This window comes from Parasteatoda tepidariorum, chromosome 1, assembly GCF_982258835.1.
Source record: "Parasteatoda tepidariorum strain Cologne lab strain chromosome 1, Ptep-v5.0, whole genome shotgun sequence".
Taxonomy (NCBI): Eukaryota; Metazoa; Arthropoda; class Arachnida; order Araneae; family Theridiidae; genus Parasteatoda; species Parasteatoda tepidariorum.
The window spans coordinates 7,876,875-7,901,517 of record NC_141755.1 but is presented as its reverse complement, the minus strand read 5'-3'; the positions used below and the strand labels follow the sequence as shown (position 1 = coordinate 7,901,517).

At 30.2% G+C, this 24,643-nt stretch overlaps 2 protein-coding genes across 2 annotated transcripts; one reads left to right on the top strand and one right to left on the bottom strand.

Annotated features, from left to right (window-relative positions):
• Positions 1-1,676: 1,676 nt before the first annotated feature.
• Positions 1,677-9,453, top strand: LOC107439922 (cuticle protein 10.9). The gene is made up of 3 exons (XM_016052674.5): positions 1,677-2,163; positions 6,604-6,708; positions 9,032-9,453. The coding sequence occupies exons 1-3, from the start codon at positions 2,140-2,142 to the stop codon at positions 9,398-9,400; spliced, it is 498 nt and encodes a 165-aa protein (XP_015908160.2). The 5' UTR covers positions 1,677-2,139; the 3' UTR covers positions 9,401-9,453.
• Positions 9,454-12,070: 2,617 nt separating this feature from the next.
• Positions 12,071-24,476, bottom strand: Kat60 (katanin p60). Its single transcript, XM_016052664.5, has 10 exons — positions 24,162-24,476; positions 21,874-22,044; positions 21,587-21,804; positions 20,310-20,505; positions 18,231-18,431; positions 16,647-16,805; positions 16,405-16,531; positions 14,346-14,471; positions 14,125-14,251; positions 12,071-12,498 (listed from the first exon to the last, which is right to left on the bottom strand). The coding sequence occupies exons 2-10, from the start codon at positions 22,039-22,041 to the stop codon at positions 12,300-12,302; spliced, it is 1,521 nt and encodes a 506-aa protein (XP_015908150.1). The 5' UTR covers positions 22,042-22,044; positions 24,162-24,476; the 3' UTR covers positions 12,071-12,299.
• Between the last annotated feature and the right edge of the window lie 167 nt (positions 24,477-24,643).

Below are 24,643 nucleotides of genomic sequence, written 5' to 3'. Positions count from 1 at the left end.
CGACTTTAAGAGGAGCTAATTCCTAAAATAATTATATTAATACCTTACTTGTCTTTCATGACCTTTTCTATTAGTTTGAGATTTTCCTAAATAATACAAAACTGTTATATTAGTTTGCAGAACAAACGCGTAAAATGAAGTCCTACCTTTGAATGACTATAGCTTTCGAAACGACTGCAGTAAAAATTTGAGTGCATTGCTTCAAATGACATCCTCTTATTTTTTTTTCTTCATCTTTTATCTATATTTTATTGAGAGCTCACTAATCGGCTTAGATACGACAAATTTACCCTTCTTCCAGAAAACGATAAACTTTTGTGCGTTTTATAGCAGGAGAAACTTATAATGATCAAAATAGACAGTACATCGTGAGTTTCAAATTCATTCAGAACATGTCAAATAAGTCTAAATTTGGATTAAAATTCCAGTTGGCCGTGGAGTTAGATACCAAATATTTTTATTGGTTTTATATGTGCTGCTAAAGATGACGATGAGGACAGATATATGCAACTTGGCAGACATCACAAGGAACATTTTATTAGATCATAGAAACTTACACACTCTTTAAGAACAATGACGAAAATGTCGTTCTTTGCTATGAAACGGCTAAACTGTAAGGAACTCGTACCAATTAGCGAATCTACAACTACCTAACACTTTATATTAAAGTACTTGTAAAGGATCAAAAAACTGTATATCGATATAAGCAATTTGAGTACTATACACGAAAGATTTAACATTGCTGTTAACCTTGAAAAAATTTTTGGTGCCGACGTGTACCAATAAATCAGCCGATTACGTACTACACAAGAAGAGTATGCAAACGTCCTAGTTATTGCATAAATAACTAGGCATAAACAGCAATACATTTTTTTCGTGTTCAATTTAAGCGTGTAACTATTCCCAAATTTGTTGAAAGGCATTTATTTTGAACTTAGTCAACAAATTGAGATGCAATTTTGTTCATTAAAAGAAACTATTTGCCTCAATATTTTTAAATTCAACACAAGAAATTTTCAATTCTATTGCTGCAAGAGCTTTAAAATGTAGCATGTATTTGAATTATGATAAACCTGTTTGATTAAAATAAAACTTTTGGAATTCGAGTTATATTTTAATCATAAGTTTTAAAAATAAAATTTTTGAAGTTTAAAAAATAAATATTTATTTTCTTAACATAGATAGGAGTTTAGTTTAATCACAAGGTTACACATTTGCTATGTTGTTGCCAGTAGTTTTAAGCACTTTTAAGCATTTTTGTATCTTACACTTCGCGCGAAATGGTGTTTACTTTTGTAAAAAAGAAGGCATTTTTAAAATTTTTGAACGACAAATTAATTATTTTTGAAAGATTGTAAAAATTGCGAATATAATTGAGTACCTTTATAGATAGTTATATACATTAATAAAAAATATATATGGATTTTAATACTATTTTGAAACTGTGTCCTGTCTCAAAATGTTCAAATGTTTCGTTTTTATATAAATCTCAACAACCCTGAAACCACTTTAAAGTAAAAAAATAAAGCTTTAATATTCACAAAGAGAAATACCCAATATGTGTTAATCGCATGGAACAGATTTAGAAAGAAATTAAATTTTGAGATATCAATTACGTCACTAAGTAAGGCGAAACATGTTTCAAAATCTTCTTATCAATCTGGAATTATTCGATTACAAATGAAACTATAATCGATTTACTTCTTTAATCTCAGACTTCCGCAACATTATGAGACAAAATACCTAATCGGAGCACTTTTCAAAACAATCATTTTTCGAATGTTAAAAAAAAATTATTTCGATGCTCTATTTATAGAAAAATATTCTATGACGAACTGTTTTAACGCACACAAATAGAGAACAAATCCTTGCTTGAAACAGAGGCTAATTAGTAATGGCTTTCTGCTTTTAATAGAACACTTTACAGGGCTCCCCTACGCGCAAAGTGTCTTATTTTAATCTTTAACTCAATCGTTCAACTTTAAAATAATTTACCATCAATAGATTTTATTTTTGTGTTTTTTTTCGAATTCCGCATTCCGATGACCTATTTTGACTGGAGTATTCTAAAAGAAATTCTCTATAAATGCTCTTGTGTAGCAAACAATATGCTGCCATTTTAATATTGAAGGAAAAAGAATGAACAGGGAGATATTTTTTCAGGTAAGTCACAAATTCATATAATATAAATTGTTCTCAAAATATAATTTTAAAAAATCTCTTTTTTCCTTTTCTTTCTCTTCTTAAGCCCACAGTCCTACCCTCCTAAAACGATTTTAAAAACTAGTATCAACTTTATTTTCTGTGTGAATTTTGTGTGATGAAATGTTCCTTTCAACTCAAAGTTTAGCTTCAAAACAGCAATCAGCTAGATTTTATATACAACTATGCTCCTTAAATTTGCTAAATGACTTTTTAGTAGTTAAGAGTTCGATTAAAGCTCAATTTGGATACAAGTTTCTCACGTAGTAGTAGTACTTTATTTACGTTGCACTAGAGCTGTGTAATGGGATTTTGTCAATTGTCTGGGAAACATCCCTGAGAATGAACAGAAAACATGCTATCACAATTTTGATCCTCAGCGGAGGGGATGGTTCCCCAACAGTGGTAGCCCGATGACTTGCACGCAAAGTCAAGTACTTTATGGTGAAACAGTTTAACGAGGACCGATACCATGCCCCCTCCGTCCCTTAGCAGGTTGATTAAAGTGGTCACGGACCCATTCAATGACAACTGCCAGGAGTTTCTTGACTTTAGTATTCTACTTGAAATCGTGACTTTACGTGGTGGCTCAGGAGATAAAGCTTCTGCCTTTCAATGAGGTGAACTGGTTTCGAATTTCAGTGATGGCTGGTGGATACGAATTCCGCACCCATCTTGCACCGACCACAGTGCTGTCGTAAAAATATCTATAATGGTAAGTGATAGTGGGTTAAAGTCCTCTTGCCGTTAGGCTGATAGTAAGAGGTTTTCGTGGTTTTCTTCGTCGTGTAACGCAAATGCGGACTAGTCCCATGAAAAAAACATCTATGAATTCAAATTTCTTCCAATGCTTTATCCAGGAATGTCTTCAGGATTGGGTTCAAAATTACAAGGTTACGGAGTTGAACATTAGTAGTCGTTGGGTCGGCTGTTCAACGACAGTTATTAAAATCGGTCCATTGCGGGACTCAAATTATTAATAAAAAAATTATTACTATAATAATAATATTGTAATTAAAATTATTGGTTATGCGTTCAAACTATTATGTACATTTATTAAAAAAAATTATCTTTTGATAAATTAAGAAAATAAATTCAATTTAAATAGTTTAATGCGAGCCCGGATTGAAAAAGGAAATATTTAAATAAATGGTTGGGATTTAATTTTAAAAAGCCTATGTAAAACTCTGTTATAATTATCATTACTCGGTTATAAAAAGGAATTTTTCCTAACTTCCAGAAAATTATTTTATTGTAACCGTCAGAAAAAAAAAGTGATTGGACTCTCCGTTTTAAATTTCTTTTCCAATGGAAAGATTTAAAAACAGCATTTTAACAATTTGTTCAAAAATTGTCACTAGACAAAGAATAAAAAAAAAAGAAAATGAAAGTTTCACTTCTGTCTTACCGAAATGAATCACACAATTCCATTACTAATTCGTGAAAAACGTCAAATCAATGAGGTTGAAGAACCACGGCCATCTACAACCGAAAACGCGGAGAACGAAAAATTGCTAACTTTTCTGTAATCAATGAGTGAACCCAATATAATTTTGAGAAAAGCGTGTAGTATATGTCAATTGTCTAAGTTCAATCATAGAAAAAAAATCAAGCGTTACTCTAATTAGTGTTACACAAAAACCATTTTAAAACTTTTTCCAGTTCCTTTTTGAATATAATTCTAATTTCGATAGTATAAAAATTGTTTGAATCGCCGCGGTCCTTAAGTTCTTATTATAAACTTCGTCTGTATTGTAAGCCAGATAATTGCAAACTTCGAATTGCAAAGCTCTCACCTCATTTTCCATTCCCTTTTATTTTTATATTTATTTATTTTAATAAAATTAATTTCATCTGACATAATGAAGTTAAAAATACACTCTAGACTTTTTTTAACCTCTTGACCGTCATGTGTCATAGATCAAAACGGAGAACAGAAATACCGAACGTATTTTTACCATGTATAAAAGGCAATTAAAGCTTATTCTTCTCAACAAATGATTAGAGAAAAAAATAGAGTTTTCCTAAATAAAAGCACATTCATAAAACCCAACTTGTGAATAAATTATTTTAAAAAAAAAATTTTTTTTTTCCTTAAGTACATTTTAGATAAAATAATAAAAATATAAAAAGCGATAATATAATAGCTTTTAATTTATGATTTATTATGTAAATAATTAGAAATTCTCATGAACAAAGGTTTCACCTTATTTTCTTCTTTTTGTGTGGGTGTTTTACATTTTATACTCATTCATGTTTTACTTTTATCTTCAAGCCATTGCATATGATGTTGAATAGTGCATTCTACGGTATTTCAGAATTTCCTCTCGCATGTCCGTAAAGGGCACGAAATAGTTCGTAAGGGCACGTAAAGCACGTGTAGCGAAAGGGCAAATGAGTTCACAGAAGAATCCTCGAATATATTTTGCATCTCAAATATAAATTTTTATTTCATTATTTTTTTCATAAGATATACAGCTTTGCGCATGATTACAAAAAAAAAATGCGCCTGATTCAAATTGTATTTAAAATATATACTGTCACTTTATTTTTTAATACTTGTTTCACAACTTAAAGAATCAATAAAAAAATGTTTATATCGTAGTAATCTTAAAATGCATGCTTCTTGCATGTTATTAACACTTTCAGACACAAATGACTTCTTTAAAGCTTATTGGAAGTGTTTCAAATGCGTATAACAGACATTCATATTTTCCTTAGAGCGAGAAAAATCAAAGACTGAAACATTAAGCTCTGCAAAACAGTTCTACGTTTGCAACCTATGAACTACTAAACCTTTCAACTCGTACTTGCTCTAATTTGACTTAGTGTGAAGGAAAAAAAAGCAAATAAAAAAAGGAATCAATACCTAACTTATCTAGATAGCAATATTTAAGTTTCTACCTCGTTTTTCCAAAATCAAACGCCTTCTATATCTCGGTTCTTTACAGTCTTCATGGATAGCATTTTTTGTTGTTGTTGGAAATCTGAGTTAAATTTTACTTTACTAAACTTCATTGCCTTCCAATTTTGTATGATACATCTCTTTGTTGCCACTTTGTCAAATTTGAATTCATTATAAATAAATAAATAAAAATATATCGTAATATTTAATCCCCATGATTCAAAGTTTTTACAAATTAATAACTTCCAGTCGCGATGGCTCAGGGGATAGCCTTCCAATGAGGTAAACCGGGTTCGAATCACAACGATGGCTGGTCGATACGCATTCCACATCCGGCTCGCACCGACCACAGTACTGACGTGAAATATCCTCAGTGGTAGACGGATCATGGGTTAGAGTCCCCTTGACGTCAAGCTAACAGTGGGAAGTTCTCGTGGTCTTCCTCTCCATGTGACGCAAATGTGGGTTAGTTCTATCAAAAAGACTTCTACGAAAGCGAAATTTCTCCCAATACTTGATCCAGGAGTTCCCTCGTCTTCTGTATCGGTTTCAAAATTACAAGGCTACGTAGTTGAACATTCGTCATCGTAAACCCAAAAATTGGATCTGCTGTTTAATGAAGGTTAAAAAATGAAAAATCCATAATTTTAAAAGCTATCTCGAGTTAATTAAACAGAAGAGAAATCCTTCACATAAATATATAGCACTAACTGTTATTTTGGTTGAATTAAGCAATCTGAGCCTCTTTTGTAACATCGCAGACGGGAAAAATAAAAAGACTTTCAAAATAGAAAAGTTCAGCAATACATTAAGTATCAAATAACACTGACAGCATCTATGGCAGTACTGTAAAACGAGGAAAATTCTAAAGGCAACTTTGTCTCTCCTCTCCATACTTTAATTTTCATGTGCTATTAAATTAAAAAATAAATAAATGAATAATACTCGCAAAGTAGCAATGCTGATTATCTACTATTCTGCCACTAGAATGCTAACGTTACGTTTTAACGGACACCCAGTGGTATATGGACTCAGAGCGCTACGTAATCTACGCTCTGATTCAACCCAAAAGTGTTCTATGGGATTTAAATCATGGCTCTGAGAAGGCCAGTTCAGTTTTTGAACACCCATTTCGTCAAACAACGTTTGTGCAAGCATCGATGTGTGAATGGAGCAGTTATGCAGCTGGAAGAGAAATGGGCCCGAAATATTGCCATAGAGTTGGGAGTGTAGCATTGATCACATACATCTCATAGTTCATGTTTCCAACCACAGGAACTAACGGACACAGGTCAAACCACGAGAAACATCCCCCCCCCCCCACACACACACACCATTAAGCTTCCACCGCCATAACAATCAGGTTGTCTGGATACTTTTGACCAGATAGTGTATTTTTTTTAATAAAAAAAGGTGTTATATTTAATTTAGCTTCAAATTCGGTAAGAACTTTTGCAATCACCAGATAACAAACGATTGTTTTGTTTTTCTTGCAGATATTTTTACTCGTGTTAATGTGGGGATTAGCGCGATCCAAAACAGCTATTGCATATAAACTTCAAGCACAAGCTACAGAATATAAATCAAGTTACGATGCCTACGTAAGTAACAATTTACTATTTTTTTTCCCCAATGCCCACCAAATTAGGCAATTATATCCTTATTTAGTGGGCCTTATTGTAGATATCTTTTTTTTTTTTTTGGTGGGCACCATACAGGTTAATCAACATAACCCCAACACACCGTACGAAAGAGATTGAACAGAGAGAGAGAGAGAGATTGCCTCCATACACGAAGCGTGATTCAAACCCAGGAACTTTCTAACATGAAGTCAGCCCCCTGCCAAACATACAATCGATTAGCGAGTAACAAATTACTAAAATAGAATAGGGTGCATTGCAACCATAGCATAGGCTTAGTGTTGCAAATAATTATCTGAACAGATTATAATTGCTTTTGGTTTGAGCCGTGATGGCTCAGGGGATAGAGCGTTCGCCTTTCAATGATGTGAACCGGGTTCGAATCCTTCAACAAAGCTAATCATGAAAATTTAAGATTACGTATTTTTATATTGGCCATTTTTTGCAGAGTTAATCGTTTATAATTAGTGATGTCAACAACCAGTTATGATTTTTAACTTTTGTGCAATTTTTTTTTTTTGTCACAGCAAAAACAATATCATCCTTCTCACTGATGCAAATAAACTTATTAACAAAACTTTGTGCCGAAAAAGAAAAATAAACATGTTTTAAAAAAAAATACATTCATTTTTTTTGTAAGTGGTACACAGCTTTACGAAAAATTCAGAAAGGGTACACAAAAGTCATAAGTTAGGGAAACACTGGTGTAGAGTATGGATTTAATTTTTTTAATTTATTCATTTATTTTACTAATTTTTAAATTGAAGATTACAATAAAAAATTCGAAGTAACTCTTATTAAAAAGGTTAAACCCTCATAACAATTTTTTTTTATTATCGAGCATTAAAAAAATCGCTTCAAAATTAATTTTTAAAGTAAACGTGCCAGAAATTCGCATTTTTCTTCATAAAGGCTTACACTCGGTCATTAAAGCTTTTAAAACTATTGTTTTCTTCCTCCAAAGTTGCATATAATTACGACGCAAATAAAATTTCAACCAATAGAGGGTACTAAACCAGACTCCCAAAAGCGTCTTTTATTTAGCTATCTCTCTATATTAAAAAATCGTTAATTTGGGTGTTACATTTCTTTTGCTACATAAAACCTATAAGACTTAGAAACTAGTAAATATGAAAGTATACAGAAAAAAGTAAAGAAAAAACGATAACGTAAAAAAATTAAACATTTCATAGTTCGAGAATTATAAACTATTGAATAGTAAATACTACGTGGGCCGCTCAGCAGCCTACAGTTACAATTACTGAGTTGAAACTTGACGCGATGAAAGGGAGATTTTTTTCCCCTTGGAGTCGGGCAGCCCGAGCCAAATTTCTTTAACTTTTGAGAAAATTATCATTGAAGGGTTGTTAATTCTTTAACAGTTGATATTTCAATGGATTCAATTCATAACCTTCACGTGACATCATTATTCTTTACTAATTCTTTTATCAATATTTCTATCAGAAGATTAAACAATAAAAAAGTTAAAATCTTAAAGAATAATAATATACAATTCACAATTTAGGGAATATTCTTATTTCATATGGTTTGATCGTTCTTTCTACTTATATAAAACACTAATCAAATTCACAATTTCTAAAAATATATTTTTTGATGAATTTTTATTTTGATGAAAAAGTGACAAAATAAATATTGTTGGAGTAGTGTTGGAAAATGTTTTGTATCAAAATGAAAGTTTATTTTCAAAACATTTGAATTCTACACAAAATCGATAAATTTTAACAAAAAGAGAAGGAAAGAATATCTCTACTCATCTTTTAAGATGAAAACCGATTAAACTCTTTAGTCTGTTTTTGAACGGCATTGTCTGAACATCTTGAAGCTGCCTCCAAAAGCTCCATGTCACGGAACTGACCCTTTAATTGATATTAATATGAAAAAGTGGCTTGGTGGTTTAGACACTGAAGTGTCATTGTAAACGACTGTGGTTCGATCCCCAGAGGCGATTTAAAGTCCACTTCAAATCGATGGGTCAATTCCCGAGAACATGGGATGAGGGTCGGGCTTTGCACAGTGTGTACCACATTGCCACAATCATGCTATTGGTCACGAAATTGTGAAGACTTAACTTTCTTGACCACCATGGCCTACAATGGGCTGTTGAGAGAATGTGTTACTTAACTTGAAAATGAGTGAGTAATGTCACTCTTCAAATTTCATGATTCTTTCACATAAGTTATTCAAAAAACTGGGATTTCAACGATGAAATTTTTTTTCTAATAATTTAAAACAAAGGGATTGTTTTCTTATGTCTGAATTTCAGGAGCATCCACCACATCCTTTCCATTTCGGATACGACGTTCTTGATGAATATGGAAATAAACAACAACGACAAGAACAAGGAGATCAACATGGCAATGTGAAAGGTAGCTATGGATATACCGATGCACATGGCGTGTACAGACACGTAGATTATGTGGCTGATCATTCGGGATTCAGAGCTGTCGTACAGTCCAATGAACCTGGCCTTTCCAACGATGATCCAGCTGATGTTAAACTTACAGCCAAGTCACCCCCAGCACATATACTGGAGCAGCAAATTGGAAAAGTTGACATCGGATATTCTGAACCAAAATTGTACTTAAAATCAGTCACTAAACCAGTATACAGGGAAACATATTCATCTGTATAACATGATATAGAAATCATTCATCATTATCATATGTTGCATATAAAATAAATAAACTAGATATTAAAAAAATGAGTTTATATTTAGATTAGTTATTCACTTGATATCAATTATTACAGTATTCACTTTAATTATTCACTTGATATACGATATTATTCACCTTAGTTATTCACTTGGTATCAGACAGTAGAATACAATGGGTATTCATATAGTAATTAAATTTGATAAGTAACTAGTTTTTATTATTGGCCCTCGAAATGGGCTGTAGGTAGCGTACAGCAGAACTCTCTACCCATGGCAACAGTTCGCATGCTTTCACTATTAGCGTATGGAGAGTCATAGAAGAAAGATGTACGTTAGTGTTTTTCGTTATTTTCAAATAGATTAAAAACTTTCAAGTTAGGAAACTATATGGAACTGAAAACTGCATTGAACATAGTTCTAAAAGAAAGCATAATGGAAATTTTAAAAAAATATTGGTGACAACTAAATACGAAAAATATTAAGAAAAGGGAAAATACGTTCCCATATAACTGAGAAGAGGAGGAGAGGGAAATTAAGAGAGTCAAGACATGGTACCATTCTTCTCCCCAGGTGGCGTATTCGAGTGTTGCGATCATGAATAAAACCTTCCCCACGTTCATAACGCATCAGTTATTCATCTAAAATCAGACAGTAGGGAGAATTATAAATTTATGTTTCGGTGGGTTGGGTGTGGCAAAGTATTCAACATTCAAAACTCATTAAGGGACAGCAGTGCATGTTACATCATCTTTTGCTCCGTTAATTTTTAAGATGTATAGTGCCAAAAATAAAGTGATCTAATGACCAGATCTTAACATTCAACATTCTTGGAGTCAATCTAAACTATGGGTTCCTATTGAACACCAGAATTTTGAAATAAAAAGATGAATACTTTAGAGTTCAAATTGTAAAAAAATAGCTTCTACCTCATTATTTATTAACTGTACCTAATAATTTACAGGTAAATACAGTTATGACTTTTATTACTTTTCCACTGATAACCAAGGCCAAATACAGGCTTAAGAGCCTCAGGATAAAATTTATAGTTAACTCTTTCCCTACAAAAAGTTTTGTTTTCATATTTTGTTAATTTTTGATAAAAGTTTTTTCAAGATTGTAGTTTATACTTTGATTCTTGAAACATCTATTTTCATTAACTTATAAAAATATTAACTTTCATTAGGTTGATACAGTGATTCCACTAGACTTTTGAAACTATAAAGTCCAAGACCCGGACTAAAAGCGGGTCCCTGTTTAAAAAAATACAAATCTCCCATTTAAATATAGATTGTACACATGATTAATAAAAAAAATGCGACTAATTATTTATTCAGTAATAATTTAAACCAAAATTTCTACATTAATTGTTCTAAAAAGATCAAAATCAGATTAACTCTTCAAAACACTTTAATCTTTTTGATATGTACTAATTCATTATGCTGACTAGATCATTTAAATTAAAATAACACTTCAAAGGGAGGACAAACTAAACTAAAAACTGAACAAGATGTATGTTACTTGAATGTAAAGGAATTTAAATGTGAGCAAATAACATTTTCAACCGATGCTAAAAATTACAAAACTCTATGCTGAATAATATAAACTTGCGCTTCAAATGAACTTACAAAAATTGAAACAAAATATGGTGAAAGAACGAATAAAATGAAATAAAGATAAAAGTTGTACCCCCAGGAGACACCTCTACATATTGCATCCGATCCTCTTTGTCTTGGTTGTCATCTTGAGGAAGAGATTGCACGAAATATTCTTGGTGATCGTGAAGTCTTCCCTGCTCAAAGATTTGAGCACCTGGGGCAACATTACGTTAAGGTTTAAGGGGTGCACAACTTGTGTCCCAGGGGCCACAAGCGGTCCGCAGGATTTTCTGAACAAATAAAAAATTTCATTTTTTTAAAGATTACAAATTTTCTTTAATTAAAATATTTAATTCAAATTTATATTACTCAATAAAATGCATATATTTTTTGCACTTTCATCTTTTAAACTTCTTTTTTGCTTTGAATATGCGTGTGACCCTTCGTTAATCTACCTGCTGTGCAAGTGGTCCTTCACTCAAAAAGGTTCTGCATCCCTACGTTAAGGCCTAGGAACTACAAGACATTCCTGACAGGTGTTTACTGAACTTTGTTTAAGCTACAAAGTTTTTCTGCAACTCATGATTTAAAGTTTGGGTACAATAGACCTCGGGTCCATGTGCCTTGCTCCTCGGAGCTGCCCAACCTCTAAGTCTAATCTAAGATAAAAATTGATTTCAGATATTAAGCATATATTAAATTTGCTAACTATTTATCCATCTATGCGCTAAGGTTTCATATTCTGATAGACAAACCAAAGAAGTTAAATATTTTTAAGGTTTATTAAATTTTGTAAACCTAAGTCAGCTGGCCCACCATTTCTCTTTATTTTTCGCATTGGAGAATTATGTGTCCTTTGTTACCCAGAGACTTGAAAAAACTGTCCTTGTCTTCCACCATCTTGAGCTTGGTCTTGTTGACGTGAGAACAGCTAAAAACGTTTTTTTTGTTTGTTTTTGTTTAATTAAGATATTATGTGATTTTTTCCAAGTAAGGTTACTCCAACAAAATCAGAAAGTTGGTCAGACGAATAAGTTTTTATAGTCAAGAGACAAATAGTTAAATAGTTCTTTATTAGACACATCAAGAAATTGCGAAACAAAAATAAGTAGGTAAAAAGAAAACATTTTTAATGTATTAAAAGTGCAAAAATAGCTAACTCTTTCAAAAAATAAAGTTCCATCGAAATCACAGATATTCTACCTTAGTTTAGTGCTGTTGTTAGCCAACCCTGACAAAAGGAATGAGAGTAAAATAGTTAAAATTTGCAATAAATAATTCATCTATGTGGAGCCGAATTCAGCCATCCACTTCTCATACTTTTCAAGATCTTCTTTGCTCACTGACTTATTTATCTTTTTAATGGCTTCTTTAAAGTCTTCTGGGCTTACAGGTAGTTCTAATTCTTCTTTTGGAAGGTTTCTAATTTCATCCGGTGTTAATCCAGCAATTTTTCTACGCATTGCCATCATAGAGGCATCCCTAAAATTAAAAAAATACATTGAAAAAAATAAAAGTACACAGTATAATATAAATTGAGAGTTAACTATAATTTTAATAACTATAATTAATCATAGATGCATGGCCAAAATTAACAAAATATATTGAGAAAAATGAAAATGCACATTATGACACTAAATAGACAATTAAATTACTATAATAAAATTAGAGGCCAGAATTTAATTAATCGTTGTAGTGTAGTGACCAATATATCTCTCCATTCAGATACAATTTATGGGTCTAGATAGCTGGGTTGCAGTCAACTTAGCTGTTCATTTATTTGTGGTCAACAAAATGAGTACCTTATAATAAGCTTTATTCTTGATAATTTTCAAGTTTCATAAAAAATTTTATTGTATCTATACTGTTTTATAAAGGCACCTGTTTTTGACAGAAAAAAATTTACTTTTAATATTGTTTTCAAGTAAGTTTCAAGATAGAAATCACCAGTGTACATTTTCCACAAAAGTAATTAGTATGTTTATCAGTTCATTTGTTTGATTAGTTCTATGAAACTATTATTTGTATGAAGATAAAATATTCACAAATGAATTTACAGGTGCTTTAAAATTACTACCCTTAATATGTAGTTTTAAAAACCTTGCAAAAATAAAGTAAAGAAATATACACATTAAGGATTGCAAATTACGAAAAAACAAAGAGGCTATCTAAATCTAATAATTATTGTATAATGTAGGATTTAAAATATAAAAACCAGTTTGATTGTAGGCAGAAGATGAAAAATATTGAGAGGGGATTATTAGAGATACCTCCAAGTTTTCCCAAGGAACCAAACTGGTTTTGATACTTTTCATTACACCTTCCTCAACTCGTCAAATTTTCATAATATTTTCTTTCTTGCTTATTTTTAATCTTTAGCGCTTATACGTTATTTTTATACATTATTATTCTAAGAATATACATAAAGGTTGGTGATTATGGAACATCATAAATAATTTTATTGCAGTTAAGAAAGTAAAATATATCATGAAATAAAATTCAGAAATTTTTTTATAAATGCAATGTTGTTTACTATATAAACTGCGTAATTCTACTAACAGATATAAAGACTTGCCATTATATGTAAATGAACAATTTTATAAGCTATGAGCCAGTACTTATTATAAGTAAGATTTAATTAATTAAATAATTAATAACACCATTAATTGATATCAATTTTAGAAAATGAATATCTGCATATAAATGATAAAGAAAGTTTAAAAATTGATAGATTGAAAATAAAAATTAAAAAAAAACAAAAAAAAACATAAAAACATCATTAAATAAAATAATACAAAATAATAAATAATTGTAACATTTCTCAATTCGCTTAAAAAGTTCTTGCCATAAAGCAGAATTACACAAAAAGTAAAATTAACATTAAGGGGTCCAAACTTTCAACTCCTGACTATACTATTGGGACCATATTTCCCATATTGCAGCTATCTCTAATACGTTACTTGGCAAGTAGAAGTTTTTTAAAAATTCTAGAGTAGGAAAAATTTTTTTAATGAATATTATTATTATAATCTACTGATGCTTATATAGAATTTTATCAATATAACATTATGGGGAATTGCTTAGGCAGATTAAAATAAATTGTTCTACCTGCAAACATTAGTAATATCAGCTCCTGAATAACCATCCAAGCTGTTTGCAACATTCTCTAAATCCAAGTCCGGAGCAACTTCAACTTCTCTCAAATTGATCTTTAAAAGAGCTTCTCGACCAGCAGCTTTTAAATTAAAAATATTTTATTTTCCTAAATAAAAAATGAATTTATGTTTGACATTTAAAATTAATATCATTTATTCATTTTATAAATTTACCATTTGGAAGAGGAATATATATTCTTTTTTCCAATCTTCTACGTAAAGCTTCATCAATATCCCATGGAAAATTAGTTGCTGCTAATACCATCACAACTTTACTGGGATCTTCAGTGCTTGTTATGCCTGCATAAAATATAATTAATAATAATAAAAATTAATAAAATAAGAATTAATAAAAAGATTAATCAAAGAAAAATTAATAAGATTTAAATTAATAAGATTAAAATTAATAAAATAAATGGTTATTAAAATATGCATAAGTTAAAAAATATTATCGAAACTTTTCTTAAAAAATAATTAACCCAAAGTAACATAAAATAAAAATATTAGTTATTACAGATCAAAGTTCAGGTTTTGCATAGAAAAAAAAAGTAAAATCTGGATAAAATGGTTTAAGCGATTAGAAGAAAAGTTTAAATTTCAAAAAGGATTTTAAGGGCTTTAGATGAACAGTAAATTCCAAAATATATAATTAGGCTAGTAAAAATAACTTTAAGCCAATTTTTTTCTATGTAAAAGAAACATAAAATTTAACTGAATACTTTGAAATAAAAAATAGCCAGCAGCAAGGCCCATGCCTGTTTTTCCTTAAATTTGACCTTGGGATAGTTTTTCCGATATTCTGGTATTAATACCATAGAAACCATCTTTAAAAAGTTAATTCAAATGCAAGTCCGCACTGAATATTGTCCGAACTAAAAAAGTATAATTAGTTGCATATACCGCTACTGAAAGATCAGTGGCAAAAATACACTTAATTGTTAAAAAAAAGCAAAACACAGGCAAGACAACAGTAAACCTTAATATCTTACAAATTGAATATTACAAATTTCAACTTATTGATGGCTTTAACTAAATTGACTCAATTGTGAATAGTTAGAATAAATTAGATGATTAGATACAGAGCTAAAACGCATTGTTCTGTGAAATCATTGACATAATAGAAAGTTTTTTTTTTCAGAAAAAAAAAATTGGGGACTGCAGTGTTTTCATTACAGAAAAAAAATGAGAGAGAATTTCTCACCCTTTCTCAAAAACAGGGTGAGATCTCAAAAAGTTAAGTGAGATTTCTAAAAATTAAAATAACGCAAATAGACTTGGAAAAAAATATTTCTTTAATTATAATACATTTTTAACATTTAATTTTTAAAGCATTGAATATTTTTGCTGCATCATCATATAGAAAACGTTCTATATCTACTTTTTCATCAGCTATTCTCATTAGGTTGCTCAAATGTTTATCAGTCATTTGTATAAGATATTTTGTCCTAATTCGGTTTTGAGTGCTAAATGACCTTGCAACAGATGCTGAACAACTCGGAATCTCTAAGTAAATTTGTAGCATTGAAAAAAATTTAAACGTCTTACATGAAGAAATATTACCTTCCGTGAACACGTGGTTGCAGAAAAATGTGTTCTGAAAGGTGTTCTGTCATTCGGGGGGGGGGGGGCATTGAGTTCTGCTGTTGGCACCGGTTATGAACAATACTGGTAAATAGGGAAGCTAGATAACAGGGATCCATGTTGAAAATAATGAAAGATCAAGGAAGAAAAGTGAAACGAATTTTATTCAAAATGGCAGAAGACGAATTTTTTTCCAAAATTCGAGCATTTTGAAATTGATTAATAGAGTGTGCGATCTTCTCGCGTTGATAATTTTTTAATGAGAGAAAAGAAAAAAATAAGCGAGATTCTCGCGTTCTCGCGCTGTAGTGAAAACACTGGGACCTGATTTAACTTAAAATATCATTTGCATAATTTAAAAAGGTTTGAGGCAAATTTCCAGAACTGAAAGAGTGCACTCAATTACATGTAAATATGATTACTGGTTTAAAAGTTACTCAGATGATCTGTTCTTCATTTTTGTACACCTATAAAAAGTACATTTGATATGCATGCAATTGCAAAAAATTGCTTGTAGTGAAATTGAGATTTAATTGCTTGCCCATTAATAAACTTACAAAAAATTTGAGAAATATTTAATACTAAAAATGGGTGATAAATATAATTTCCATGAGGTAAAACCCATCTTTTTCTAGAAACAAAAAATTCAGACCTTCCATCTGGATAAGCAATTCAGATTTCACTCTTCTACTGGCTTCATGTTCAGAGTCAGTGCCTCTTCGAGAGCATAGAGAATCAATTTCATCAATAAATATTGTACTTGGAGCATAAAATCTTGCCTAAAAAAAGCATATTAGATAAATTTTTAAAAAAAATTGGAAAAAGAAAATTAGATTTTGTGAAATTGTATTTGAAAGAATTAAAATTTTAAAAATGTATGAAATTTTTACTTACCATTTCAAACAGCAAGCGAACCAACTTCTCTGATTCTCCTCGATATTTGGAAGTTAAAGTGGAAGAAGACACATTAAAAAATGTTGTTTTACACTCAGTAGCTACAGCCTTTGCCAACATAGTTTTTCCAGTTCCAGGTGGTCCCACCATCAGCACACCCTATGATTCATTCAAAAATATAGAAAAGAATATTAGGTATACATACATGGAGCAGGTAAATAAAACAAGTGGTAAATAGACAGTTTTAAAAGTCTACATTTTCATTTTATTTTCTGGAAATGCTCATTAATCTTCTCTCACACATTTAACTGCATAGATGATAGGTAGATATTTTATTTTCGTCGCACTAGAGCTACACAATGGACGTTTTGGCGACTTTCTGGGAAACATCCCTAAGGATAATCTGAAGACATGCCATCGCAATTTTGATCCAGATTCTCTGCAAAGGGGGTGGCTCCCCTACTTTTGTAGCCCAACGACTTGCTCACAAAGTCGAGTACTTTACGGTAAAATAGTTTAACGAGGACTGATACCGAGCACCCTCGGTCCCTACGCAGGCCGATCAAAGTCATCACCCACACGTTTACAAACTGCAGCCAGTGATGCTTGACTTCGGTGTTGTACTATATGATCAGTCCACTGCCGGACAAATTCATAGACGAAGAACGTGATATGAAAAATAATTGTTCAATGATGATATGAAAAAAATAACTGTTCAACATGAATGTCTAAAATTCAATTTAGTATTTTCTCAATTATATTAATATTTATTAAGCTGTGACCATTTACATGCAGAAAACAATGGTTTCTATGTATCCACACCAAATTTGAATTGTTTTGGAAAGAAGGAAGAAAGCAAAATAGAATATGTTATAATTTAAAAAATAAATACTGTAAATGTGATAAATCTATTTCAAGTAAGTCAAAGTAACTATAATAATAATAATAAATAATTTGCATAATCCCATACTAATGAAGATAAAATGCAGTTTAAATATATTTTTCATAGATAAACGAAGATTTACAATTCTAAATTTCCTCAACAAACAAGTTTCACAAAACAAACTACAATTATTCAACATTACAAAAGGGAATGCATATTTTGTGCAAATAAGTAAACAAAAATGTAACCAAACATAGAAAAATACACTAGCAATTACCGTACAGATTAGTTTTGAAAGCAAAAATGCATCACTAGCTGATAGAATTAAAGATTTAGTAATGTTCATTAAATGTTCCTTATCGATTTATTTAAATTTTTGGGGGGAACTTGATAGTTTTCTGTTTCAGAATGTATAACTGCATAAATCTCTTAATAAATGCAAACAAAAGAAAAATATATATGCGTTAAATTGTTATAAATATATGTTAAATTAGTAAAAACAAAAAATTTTTTTTGATGAAAAGTGATATTTACTATGTCAAATTTATTCATTTTTCAAAAAAATAATAAAGCAAAACACAACAGAATGAATTCCGAATATTTAAAATATAACCAGAAAATTACTTTTCTTCTTAAATATGAAATAGTTGCCATGAAATATTTCGAATAATCACTTACAGAAAAAAGATTGGTTGTCATACCTTCCAAGGTCTACGAATGCCTTTAAAGAAATCAGGCATCCACATGGGAAGAACAACTGCTTCTTCTAACAGTTTCTTGGCATCCTCAAGATCAGCAATATCATCCCAGCGAACACTTGGATTTTTCTGCAAAATATCTCGCTCCAGCATCTCTACAAGTTCCCTATCATAACCAGAGCCATCAAATTTTTTCTCATCTTCCTATATCAAAATAAGACATCAATTATTAATGCCTTGTAACAATTATACTAATGTCATTCTATTTTGAATGTGAAATATAAATCTGTAGCAATTAGGATATTGGGGCATAAACATTAATATACACATACAAGTTAAGTTGATTATTGCAAATGCAAGGAAAATAGTTTTGCCAAAAATATTTTCGCTTAAACAAAGTCAATAACTCATTACAAGTTAAGTAGATAATTAATAAATGATAATGACATAAAATAATTAAGAATGGGCCCAATACAAATCATCATACAAAATGGCAGTTTAGTCGACACCTTAGTTATCTTTCTCTATGCACCGAAACTTCGTAGAAATTTTTTTAAAAAGAAACAACATAAAAACACGATTCACTACAAAATGAAGAAAATTGGGATCGATGCAAGGCGATCACAGGTTACCCCTTTGCAAAACGGTTCTTGTCAAATTTCTTTTGGAAAAGAAACTTTTATTGTGTTCTCATCTTGTTAACTGTTAATCCTGAACTGCTTGGTACACAATTTCGCAGACATATTTAAATGCAGCTCAGACACATTTTGTGTAAATTCTTTGTATGTTTGAATAGACATTGAACAGCCAATCGAAAACAATATTAACACTTTTGGATTGGTATAATGGTGTTTGATGGAGATTGCAATCTGCATCATACACCCGTTTAGGATTCCCAAGTTCATACATGAAATATGATTTCGAAAGCTAGGCTTTTTTTTCAATTTTACATGAATGAATCATTTATATTGTGTGGAAGACAGTCTACTGTCTAGTGCAAGTTATTGGGTACATTGACAATGGATCCTTTTATCCCTAACTAGTGATCAACACCCAGTTCTCGAATTTGCATGAAAGGGGTTCAGAGAGCCACCATTCGCTCTTCGGTAGGGTTCAATTCTCTCAACCACTTTGGTACTTCTGTGAAGGATGGGTTTCATGCTTGTGTTTGCGAATGGAATCCTTTTGTTTTTCCATTTGTGTGTAACGCTTAAGGTATTCCTGTCTACGCTCCTTGACTTTTTCAGCCTCGGTAAGTTTAGACCTTGGCATCGTTTTTTTCTTGCTTCAACTCTAACTTTTGGGACTGCGTCAATCAGTTTGGACCCTCTTTATTTGTGATATTCATCTGAATTAGTATTGAAAAGGATCCACTTTGAACTGTAGGTTGGAATTTCTAATTCTTAGTTAAAACAATAGGGCTGTCGCGCCACTGAGTTTAGTTTAGTTTTTAGTTAAAACAATAAAAATATCGTTCAAAGGATGAAATTTTCTTTTATTCACAACTCAAAAAGTATTTGTGGGATCTCTCTGGTCTCATATCTCAAAAATAAACTGACCAACTTAATGTGTAACAAATTAAAAGTGAAAAAAGGAATTCTAAAAATATTATCAAACAGCAACTGTCGCCCTTGCAACGCATGTGCACTGTTTATTATTACTCTTGATTATTGTAGTTGAAAAGTGAGGACGCCATGAAATCCAAAACAAGACCCATTTTGCCAATGGGTAAAAAAAAACTGGCTTTATTAATAAAAAATTACTAGTGGAACACATTTAAAAAAAAAAAAGAGTTATCAAGTTCAACTCACTTTTTATTGTTGCATCAATTAGGCTTTTTCGCTTTACAAATGAACAGAATTGCATTTCGATAAGAGTATTAAAAATTCTAGTAGCTTCGATAAAAGTGAATATGCTTCATTCAGACAATTTTCCACTCAAGTTTGTTTTATTTTAATTACTAATTAAGACAGATTGTTAGGCATTGAGTTATTAGTTGTATGTACATGTAAAAAAGCTGTGTTTTTTTAAATTGTGTTTCCAAATAAACTTTTAATTGCTATTGGAAGAAATAAAACAAACCTTATCTTCTTTATTTTCATCTTTTTTGCTATCCTTCTTGTTTTTATCATCTTTTCTGGACTTGGAATCAGAACCTTTTTTAGTAACCCTTTCATGATTTGATCTATTACTGCTAGGACCACTTCTTGTTCCACTGCTTTTAGAAGGAGGGTCATTTCTTCGTGTAGCTCGAACTGGGCGAATAGGTGGACCATGCCTAAAATTTAGCACAGCAGATATAAAGTTTAAAAATATCAAGAATGGTTACACTAAATAACTCATATGAAATTTGAAACATAAACTTTTCAGACCACATTCAAAAATTAACAAACATATAAATATCAAAAGTATACTATGTAGAAATGTTTCAAGACAGAGTAAAGACAGCCTGAAAACGATTTGATAATGAAATTTGCAACACTCTAGAAATTATGGTTAATTTCTTTGTATACCTGCATAGCAAAATCAGCACATAGACTTACTAACAAACATACAACCTTGCAATTTTTCAACTTGATTTCTGTTCTGTAAAGCTTGAGATATATTTATGTTTCTTATCTAAACTTGTATATTGCTGTTTAAATGATTTAATAACAACTTGTATCATCATACTTTTTTAAAATCTGTTTTTGTTCGCTCATAAAATTTAATTTTATTAAAGTTTTCTTACATCTAATATAATGATACTATTTCTAGCTAGACTAAAAATACTTATATAAAAAATTTCCCAGCTCTTCAGTAATTTTTCCAGATCAATTTTAGCAAAATTCCCTGATTTTTGTAACTGAAGACATTATTTTTATTATTAATTTTTTAGTTTTGTCTTATTCCTGAACATAAAATCTATTGCAAAAAGCTTTTGCCTGATATCGAAGCTAAAAAAATTTCTTAAAAAAATTTTACAATAAATTAAACATATTGAATGAAAAGCATAAGGAAATGAGCAGTGACGAGATATAATAGATGATACATACATTTTATTGATTCTTGCTATTTATGATATATCCAAGATAACTGTTAAGCAACTTTAAATCTGTAGGAAACGTTTGTCGTTGATTTTCCAAAAAGTTTAAAGCAAACTATCTTAATAAAGACATTAAGTTTTGATTTTCATCATGCAAATAAATGTTAAATCAACTTTTTTCCAAAAAAATTTAGTTCAGAAAATATCTCAAATATGAATTCATTTTATTTTTCTGTGACTTTTTAGAGATTTTAACAGAATTTTTTGACGTTTCCTTGAATTTTCTCCATTCTTCCTGATTTCCCTGTCTAATATCAAAAATAAAGTTGCTTACTTATGTTCCACGGGTGTAGGAGGAGGCCAAACATCTGGATCTCTAGGTGCAGGTGGACCCCACATATCAGAAGAAATCGAAATGTCAGAAGGAATCGATAAACTATAAGACTGTCTCGAAGAAATAGCACGGTCAATACTCAGTTCGGTGTTAAATTCAGAAATCACACTTTGAACTTCTTTAACTGCTTCATGTTCTTCAGCAATTGTTTGCTGAATCTAAAAATAACAATTACAATAAGTTTATTGATTCTTTGAAAAATACTTATGTATAAAATTGCTACATACTTGTTGCCATCTTTCTTTTCTTATAGAATCTGTTATAGTAGTTAAAAGTCTATGGATTCTTTGAACTGCTCCTTGAAAATACACCAAAGAGTTCTCATATTTCCCCAACAGTGCATATTCTCTTGCCATCTGTGTATCCTCAACAATGTCTCTTATAGTATAGCTCATTTTCTAAAATAAAATTTAAAAAAATTATATTTTAAAAGAATATATATTTAAATATGATCTTAATTATAAAATATTTCAGTAGGGCGTCTTACAAGGATATTAAAAATTTAGTTTATAGCAATAGTAATGACAATCAATAGAATGTTCAATATCTTTCTATTATTAATTACTTGATTTCTAAAAAACAAAAACTTGCCAATTATTGACTGCTTACTTCTCCTTCAATGCAAAAAAAGTTTTTTTTTATATAGTACAGACAGTTATTGATATCTTTTACCAACAACAGTTAATGATAGCGTCTTTTATGATCTATTAATATGACAGTTATCAAGATTCTGAGTTACTAGATCGCCACAGATCAAAAGCATTGCTAAATTAATGTTTATAGATATAGGGGTAAAATCAATTTAAGAGAAAATATGCATATATTTTATAGAACAATTCTCAAACAACCCTATTTTGTTTTCCTTTTATACTGTTGTTCAGTGCCCATTTATGTAACTACCACCAAAGATAAATGAAAATCAACTTTATTTTAACTTTAAAACTTAACCTAGATTTGTTAAAAAAGTTTTTCTTTTATTCATATTTGAAAAACTATGTATACACCAGGGCTTCAAAAATATCAACAATTCTTTCATGCCCAATCAAGCATGTTAGCCCACAAAATTCATGCTAAAATAATACTTTTACAAGGCCAAAAATTTTTTTCAAATGCATATTAATGAAAACCTAAAAATGTACTCATTCTGTAATGTATCTGTAAGCAAAAAAAAAAGAATAAATAATAGTAATAACAACACTATTTATACATCAGCATTTTAATTTTATGTACAAAATAGAATAATAAATGCAAACCATTGTTCTTAATAAAATAATAGAATTATCAGATTAAGTAAACAAGTTAGTTCAAAATGTCACTTAAAATAATGTTACTTGAACATTCGCTTTCATATCTTATTTAACATTATTTTCTTATGTACAGCAATTGGGAAAACTTTTTCTCAATAAAAATGACCATGACTAGAAGAAAATAAATAAATTTTTTTGCACATTTTTATATTAATTCAATTAAATAACATTCAGATCTTATCATCAAATATAATCGATCTTCTCCTCTCATCCATTTTTTATTGCTTATGGTCTATCCTGCATCTTCATTTCTGTCAAAGTATTCAAGGGTATTATAATACCCTTTTATACAGTTTAAAAACTGTATTTTATGATGCTTTGGATTAAATATTTAAATGCCAAGCTGAATTGTAAAGATAAAAAATTCAAGCACAGTCTGAATTTTTACTATTAGGTAGGGTTTTTGAAGGTTTCAGTAGTTTAAATTAGTGAATTTTAAAAAGTTTTGTTAAAATTTCATATTGCTGTATGCATATACTTACATATTTACCTAGAAAATTTATATATAAATCTTAAAAAAATTTCTGACTTTACTTTTTTGCTTAAAATTGTTCATTATTCATTCATATTATACTAAAAGTTTCAAAAGACAAAAATCTCTAAAATTCACACCTAATTTTATAAAATGCTCTAGATAAGAGTCAATTTTCAAAAATAATTTATTTCAATTTTGGTGAAGATTTTATTTAAAAATAAAAGAAATAATCATTTAATTAATAAGTGAAAAAAATAATAATTATAAGCAGTGATTAAAGCAACATTGACTACAAGAAAAAAAATGATAGTGCCACAAGATAAGTTAGGCCCTCATCTACAACAAAAGATATTCAGTAATCCATCAACCAAGTAAATAAAAGTAATCAAGGACCAAGTAAGAATAATTTTATTACATTTATAAATGCGCATAATATATTATAAGGTTTAATGGTAAACTAGTATTGACCTTGACATTCATTAAAGAAAAACTTTCCTGACTTTTTAAGAACTATTTTTTTTATTAACATATTTATCAGATAATGTGCATAATTAAAAAATAAACAAATTTTATTATAATATAAATAATTTTAGGTAGTTTTCGCTCTCGCGAAATTTATTAAATTAAGATTCAGCAGCATATTTCGACTTATTAACGAGGAAAAAAAATGTGAGTTATGCATTGGTAATTTTCAATTGATAAATAAAAAAGGTTACTTAATGAAAAAACATACATTTATTAACCTGAATACCAAATACGTATGGCAGAAATAGTTTCTTTTCTGGGACAGAGATCCTCCTGGTTAAGTTTATAAACACTGAAAGGTAAAGATTTCTTATCCGGCTATTTTGTATGATAAAAACATATTTAAGCATAAAAAAATATCTAATAAGAGAATTTATCACTGAAACCAAATCTTTTTGGAATACTTTAAATTTGAATTTGGAAGAACAACAATTTTATTTGTTATTGCCTGGATGGTCGTGATGGTAACAATGAACTTATATGGCGCATTCAGTTCTAAGAAAGAGATTGGTTTATAGCTTACGTAGATTATTTTGCTGAAGGGTCCTTTATACTGCAAGCACAAAATCGCATGAACGAATCCGATGATGCGGCAGAGAACCTGGTTGGCAAATTTTTCACCAGCAAATGTACTTAACCAATCAGGTTTTCATTCGCGTCTCCGCATTTGCAATTTTTTTGTACAGTGTA